Here is a 7,808-nt window from a genome sequence, read left to right as displayed (position 1 = left end):
TTTCTTTCTTTCTTTCTTTCTTTCTTTCTTTCTTTCTTTCTTTCTTTCTTTCTTTCTTCCTTCCTTCCTTCCTTCCTTCCTTCCTTCCTTCCTTTCTTTCTTTCTTTCTTTCTTTCACGATAGATCCACAGACGATTGTTTTTAAAGGGCTGAAATAAAGGATGGAGATTAAGAAGGGACACAAATATAGAACCGCCACTTTTTTATCTGAAGCAATTACTGTGGGGGATAAACAACCTTCTTCCCGATACAGCAAACACTATAAATAACAGCCGAATTCTTGGTGTCCGGCAGTGTGATGCATAGGGCAGTTCCGGTGTTGGTGTTACAGACTGCTGCCTTGGAGAAATGATGCTGTACACGCAGTTCACTATATAACAAATTAGCTTTAGTTAGCTAACCAAGAAGTTGAGATCCTGGATTCAGAAAGTTAAAATATGTCAAATACGTTAAGAAAACAAAGGAAAAAAAAAAACAAACAAAAACCCTCCATAGTTACAAACAGTAGTTGAGAGAATTAGAAAAAAAAAAAAAACCAAGTTAGAAAAAAAACAGTTTATTAAGTAATATCATATAAATAACATTACAAAAATTGATTTGCAAAAGGCATATTTACTCTTTGTGAGAAATCACTTTTTAAAGTTGCATTCTTTTCAAATTTATAAGACTAAGAAAAGAAAACCAAATAAAAGGAGCCATGTCAAGGAGTGTATTATCTATCATTTGACTACAACACAAGGCCCAGCCACACTGAGCTAAAGGGTCACTGTTTCCACCTTATTCTTTTAACACAGAAACCTTGCCAGGTAAAGTGTAAGGTTACAGAAGAACTGCCTAGCTAGACACATGTTGGAAGCCAGCCCGATCGGTTCCCCCACCCTTTCATCTTGCCAGAGACACGAACCGATAGAGGACTCCAGCCAGTTGGGCTTCAAAGTGTGGCATAAGCTTCGATTTAAACTTGAATTGTTTTTTAATTAAGGACAATCCGTACCAGAAGCCTTTATTTTCTTTGTTTAGAAATCACAAGTCACAGTACGAGAACGCCAGGCCACCTTAGCTTGACATTACTGGAGACGCGAACAGCGTTTATTACAAGGCCTGTTCTAATGCAGCTTCCTTTAAAGCGGTGAAAATAATTGCAAAGAGAACAGCACAGTGGGTTTGAAGTGTTCCTGTGTTTCTTCTGAGCAGATCTATTAGACATTTGCTGCATAAGCATTCCCTGTGAGTGCCGAGTGACTCCACATATTTTTTTTTAATAAACACTAAACTAATAGATCATAGAAAACTAAAAGCTTACAGAAGGTGCATATATATTTACATAAATAGCATAGCCTCACAAGAAAGACCAAGCTCTCATTATAGCGGGATGCGTCTTCTACAACACCGAGTCCATGCCTCATTTGTCAAATAACTTCATTTTGAAAGGAAATTTGAGTTTGTGGCCCGTGAGTTTTTTTTTTCTTTTTTTAAAATGGAATTAAGCAACTTGTAAAAGGTCTTTTGAAATTAATCTAATAACCGGTGAGTCGCCGGCTAAGTGCCTCCGTACTGTCTGAAATATGGTGGGTAATAGCCTTTGTTTCCATTTGACCTCCTTTTAACACTTTCATCTGCTGGCTCTGTCAGGCTAACGTTCCCCCCAAATTAAAAAATGAGAATGCATCATAAATAAGGTATTACAAAATGGGGAGATTAAAGATTGTCTCAGCAATGCTTAAATTAAATCGATGATGCAGAGACCATAAACTCCAGGCTTTAAAAATGAGCTATCTCTTTATTAACTTTTAACAAGTGTGTGAGCCAATGTATTTGCTTTCTAAGAGGGTCTTGCTCTTCACATTAAATATAGTCAGAGTCTGGTGTTCTTAGTGGAGAATTATCCCTTTTGAAAATTATTCCACAAAGATGTCAAAGGAAGATTTACAATGTGGCAACCATGATGCTCACTGAACTCTGAGGAGCCCACCATGTAATTCCATTCTCTGCAAAGGAAACATGCTTGTCAGAGCCTAGGGAGTAGCCTGCCTTCCTGGAAAACTCATACACTAGTTATTAATCTTTCTTCTTGTGTGATCTGATAAAGAAAGTTGGGTATAGTGTTAATGTAATACATTGAGCTGCCTGTACCTTGAGCCCCTGTATACAATTAAAAAAATCGTCTCATCTAGAAGAAGCAAAAACTAAAATTACACTAAAGTGATTAAAAAAATGTCCTTCAAAATGTCAGAGATTTTGACTTTTTAGAGTATTCTTCCAAAGCAATTATGCTGCTTGAAACCTAGTAATTTGGGGCTAAGAAAACTTATTTGGTGGCAGAATTCCCGCGGTCAATGGATTTATTTGGTAAAGACAAGCATCTCATTCAAATACTTATCTTACATCCAGGAACGAACTCTGCTCTTTCTTTTTAGATGTATGTTTCTATGGATGGTGTTCAGGTCTACAGAATCTAAGAATGTCCCATTATAGTTTATAAATCACTGTCCTCAAGGAAATACCTGTGCCAGGATAAAGCATTCTATGTAGACTATTGTTCAGGAACATGGGACATATAAATTACATAACGGAAACGAAAATTAGAAAGTTATTTTGGTTTCTTAAAACTTGGGTGCTTTTAAGATCCAGAGTCAGTTTCTTGTATAACACTTTGCGAAGTGGAAATGAGAACTAAGCCACATATTTTTATCCTGAGTTAAAATGAAATCACCAGCTTTGTTCCATCTGAAAATAGAGTGATTCTCTAGCCGAAACTCCAGAATGTAAAACTAGGGAAGTTGTATTTACAGTGCACAGATTTCTTCTCTTAGGGTCTTATGAAACTGTCCTCACACCTTTTCCATTTGATGTATTTACCTATTTGAGTTTTCAGATTTTTTTGAAGAAAGCTGATATAAAGTGAGGGAGTTTTAACCTCATGCACAATGGCTCAATGTTCTTTAAAAATCTCTGCTTATTATAGGAAGCATCGTAAGAGGTTTGAAGAAACTCTGTTGAAAAGAGGTTTAAAGAAAAGTTAGACAGGCGTCAGGGCTCCTGAAACAACCCCTTATGCTAACCAATCTGCTTATGTTCAACAAAGCAAATGTTAAAGTTGGACCCCTCCCACCCTCCTGCCAGCCTCATTGCCTGTGTCTAAGATCAAGACACAAATAATATGAAAACTGAGTTGAAAACCACGCCCCCATCAAGAAAAAACATTTCATGTTGGCTTAAGACTTATCACGGAAAGAAATCTGCCCACAGGGAGCCTCTTGACCTGGTGTTTTGGTGGGAAAAAAAGCTGCAGAGATAGGTGGGCTGGGGTGCTCATTCTTTGTGATGATTCGTAGAGGAAAGTGCTCCTCTGAAGCTGACACCTCCAGAGCTCAAATAATTTAGTTTCTCGTAGATTTGCTTCACCAACAATCTTTGTGATAAGACATTAAACAGTTATTTTAATATTGAGTCATACACATCTATTCTTGGTATAACGTGTGATTCTTCAGGGTGAGGTAAAAATACTTTGGCCAATTACAGCTCAGATAGCTCAACTTCCTTTCAATAAACACTTGCAGTCAGAGGAGAGGTCAACTTTATCCCAAAATGTTGGAAATTGCTATTGTCAACTCTTGGAAATTTAACACCAAAAGCTTAAAAGGGCAACTTTTGATGATACCTTTCTTTTTAAGAACTATGTTTCTTGGTTCAACTTGTCACATGATGTAAGATGCAAGGCAGAGTACCTCAATTTTACAATAAACCATGTAAGGTGCTGTTCTTGTGTTATGTCCAGTAACTCTTGTTAACCTTCCTTGGATATCGTTTTTTGATACTTACCTGTGAATATAACACACACTGGCCCATTTCAGTGAAGCCATCTTGTAGCATTTATTTGCATTCCTGTGTGTGTGTGTGTGTGTGTGTGTGTGTGTGTGAGCATATGAAGAATTAGAAAATAAAACCCTACAAGCTAGTAGTAGCCCAACCATGATATACTTGTGACTCTTCAGGGAATTCCATCACAAACAGAAAACCATTCAGGGACTACAAAGGGCAATGTGGTTGTAATTTTTTTTTTTTTTAACCGTAATCCAAATACCACGTTTCTCTTGTTGTCCAGGTGCCACCTTTACTTCCTGGGCACCATACCTATTTAAAAGACAGCTAAACAACAGTGTGCTTCTAAACACAAAAAGTGTTGATAAAGCACTACCCTGAAATGAAAATAATATTAAGATTATCTCTGTAAAAATGAACATTAATTGAAAATAAATTCCTATGACTAATAAGAGAAGTGAGCACAGTCTTAAGTATATATTATATATGTATGTACAGAGCCTTTTTAGGTTTTCAAATGAGGATGCTTTCATTGCAGTGCTTTGGAAATTTCTGATGACTGCTGAATGTGAGATTCTAATGACCAGAGTCATTAGAGTGGCCATATGAAATAAATGATTTGAACCTGCTAGGAGGATTAGCTTGGTTCAGTTGGGTCCCCTGGATAATAACTGACTAAGGGAGACTAATTGCATAATTAGAGCAATAATAGATTGGATGGATTTTATATTACTTTTCTGTCATAGTTGAGACCATTATTTTATCGTCATTTCAAAGATGAAGATGGCCGTATTGCTACAGAAGCCAACCTAAAAACAGCGGGAAACTGTGACTACTTTTGGAAATCAACTGCTGCTTTAACAAGAGCTTTAAGCACTCTTGCTGAAGAAAATCCAAGCTCTTCTTTTGTGAGCAGTTCAAAAATACGAAATGCAGTTTCGCACCAACATCTCAGCACCATTCATTTATTTCTCTTGTTGCAGTGAAAGTATACAGTGTCTCCTAAGGCAAAGGGCAGGGTTTAGGTTCAAATGTGGCTGGGTCTAACCTTCCCCTTGAACTCTAGGGTGGGGATATTTAATCTAACCATCCTAAGTCAAGTTAATTATATAAGAAATATTTGAAGAATATGGATTATTGTACTTCACACTGCTATTCTTGGGTATAGTAGGGTAATAGTGACAACAACTATAGACAAAGAGTTAATATTTGCCTCAGAAATTCTCTCAAGAACTTTTGTATGATTAGACTTATTTCTCATTAGTTTACTGATGTTGAAAGAATTAAGGGATCTGTGATATAGTTGGTGGCACAAAACTTCGGAATCTGCTAAGTATTTCCTTTGTTAATTTTTTCAAGCTATTTGTCCTTTTCCCTTTATTTGGTGTGATGGTGACCTTTCACATTTCTCACATGCATAAAGTCATGAGTATCAAGGAACAGAGAGCCTCGTTTTTGTTACCGTCTTTGAAGGTTACCATTTGATTTGCTTCAAGTCATCCTAAAACATGAAAGTATTTAATTTTATGAGTAGTTGTCGGTGCCAGAAACACCTCTTCCGGTACAGACAGAGTGCCCCAGATGCCACTTTGAAATCTCTGTCACACGTACACTCTTACAAACCCTTTCGTAGCTAATTATCTCCTTGAGAGCTGACAGACCAGGAGCAATTTCCCGATTGTTCCTTCCACTTGTTTTTTTTTTTATATATATATATACTAAAACTATATTTTTATCATTAAAGTGATCCCTTTTCCCATTAGCATGTGAAATGTACAGTTGGAGCATTCGTCTGACAGGAGGCCATGAGCAAAAGCAGAGTCCAGGCCAGCAGTAAGGACTGTGTGGCCAACCCGCCATAAGAGAACCAAGGGAAAACGCTGTTCCCTCCTCGCCTCCCGCTGCGTGCCTGCTCGGCTAACTTGGTTAACTGCAAGAACTAAAAAATAAAAACTTGCCTCTTGGAAGCTCATAAAAGTGTACTAGAAAAAAAGTCTCTAACATTGGATCCGCACGGACTGCAGCCATTGGCTTTTGGAATGGGTACAACAGAGAACCCCTCATGGAATAGTGGATAAATAGAAAGGAATAGCCACGTCACATATTCCAGTGTCATATTGGAAAACGAAAAAGGCAACAGATTAGGAATCTTTGTCACTGTCCATCCCTCCGTACATATCTGCCAGCTTTTTGAACCGAGGGCCCCAGTCACTCAAATAGTCATAATCTTGGTCTCCATCTGTGGTCACTGACTCCAGCGAGCTCAGGGAGTCGGCCACCGAGCCGGTGCCTTCGTAGGCATAGGTGGCCAAGGAGTCGTAGGGAGGGGCTGTTGGGTCTGTGTCATTTTCCTTTAACCTTTGGTTAATGAAATCTCTGACATCCGTGTTGTCGCGAGCTGTTGGAGTCCGTCGCGGTAGAAAAAGAGCTTCAGGCACAATGTCCCTGCGAGATTTGCTGTCCTCCATGGCTTCGGGGTTCCTCAGGGTTCCGATATCAAAGGCCTGGGTGTCTTCCTCTCCGCCACCTTCGTCGTTGTAACTGACAATGTTATCTCTGATGTCCTCTTTGGAAATGATCAAAGGCTCTTTCTTTCGCTGCCGCCTCAGAGCTGCGAACAGCACCACTGTCACTAGAAGCAGAAAGCAAAACAGAAGGGAAGGAAAGTTAATTTGCCACCCAATTAACGTCGGGAAGAAACACTGCTCCAACCTGCAGCTTTAAAAGTTCGCTTGAAAATGCAGGCCCAACTTTTTCCAGCATTAAAGATGCATTTGTCTCCGTCTACAATCAGATCAGGACCCCGGAATGGAGCATTTTAAAGAATGCTATACTTCAACAAGAGGATAAAAATATCATATTTTGTCAGTACTTCTTTCTTTTTCCCTTTGAAAATGCAAACTACTTTTAAGGTAGGAATAATAATGATGATGATGATGATGATGATGATGATGGAACCACAGAGAAAGCACTGCAATAAAAGTGAAAATTATGCCAAGCATCTAAAAATACTCCAAAACTGGTTATAAAGAAAGGCTGGCACCTTTGGGATGTGTTGAAGGCTTTGCATAACTCCACATCTAAAATAGCTATTGCACTATGCCTTTCTCTGCCCCCTCCCCGAGAAAAGTGTAAAATTAGTTTAAAATCCCAAACAGAGATGTGAATGTTTGCATACCTTCCCACATACAAAAAAAAAAAAAAAATAGTACAGATAAAACCCAGACAGACCCAGATTCCAAAAACTACTCTGAGCCTCAAGCTCAGCCAATTAAATAGGGCAAAGAGAAATACACTTTCCATATGATAAACATGTTTATGTGAGATTTCACTTTCAAAGACTTATGTCCCACAAGTTCGTTGGCCACAATGTTTGTTTTACAGATATATTATTCTTTTTCTTCCAGCTTAAATTAGAGGCAAAACAAGAATTATGTTTAAATGCTATCTGATGTTTCTTCGCAGCTGGTTGGTAGAACAAAGCTGGCTGCCTGTAGAGAGACACATCTATCTACAAATGGACCTATGGGTGGAAGATAAAAACACAGCAACAGCTTAAAGAGGAAACGGCCATCCTGGACAGAAAATGTATCACCAGCCCAGGTTTGCCCAGTGACATTTACTACAGGAAACACTAGCAATGTCTCTTTACCATTTCACAAACTACACTGTCCAGGTTTTTAAATTTTTATTTATTAATTATTTATTACAATTTATTCACTTTTTATCCCAGCTGTAGCACCTTCCCTTATCTCCTCCCAGTCACCCCTCCTTTTGTAAACCTTGAAAATTGAATTCTTGTAACAAGGTTTAGGAGGCAAGCGCATCTTCCTCCTAATGAGTAGATTTACATGCTCACTTGTCTATAAATTATTCTTTCAGGCATTAATTTTATTAATATTAGTATTAATACTTGGCTACCTAGAGAGAGAGATTTCTTTGTACCAATTGCTGTGCTAAGTGCATTTCATAATCAATCCCATTTA

The 7,808-nt window shown here is 38.2% G+C and overlaps 1 protein-coding gene across 1 annotated transcript in view; it reads right to left on the bottom strand.

Moving 5' to 3' along the window:
- Nucleotides 1–4,967: 4,967 nt before the first annotated feature.
- Nucleotides 4,968–7,808, bottom strand: part of Cdh6 (cadherin 6) — a 137,396-nt gene continuing 134,555 nt past the window's right edge. Inside the window, exon 12 of the mRNA XM_055601098.1 lies at nucleotides 4,968–6,454. Within this exon, the coding sequence (XP_055457073.1) occupies nucleotides 5,964–6,454 (491 nt within the window). The 3' untranslated portion in view covers nucleotides 4,968–5,963. The remainder of the gene's footprint in view (nucleotides 6,455–7,808) is intronic.

This window comes from Psammomys obesus, unplaced genomic scaffold, assembly GCF_907164565.1.
Source record: "Psammomys obesus unplaced genomic scaffold, mPsaObe1.curated_primary_1811, whole genome shotgun sequence".
NCBI lineage: Eukaryota > Metazoa > Chordata > Mammalia > Rodentia > Muridae > Psammomys > Psammomys obesus.
The sequence above is the reverse complement of the archived record's forward strand: the minus strand, read 5'-3'. Positions and strand labels throughout refer to the sequence as shown.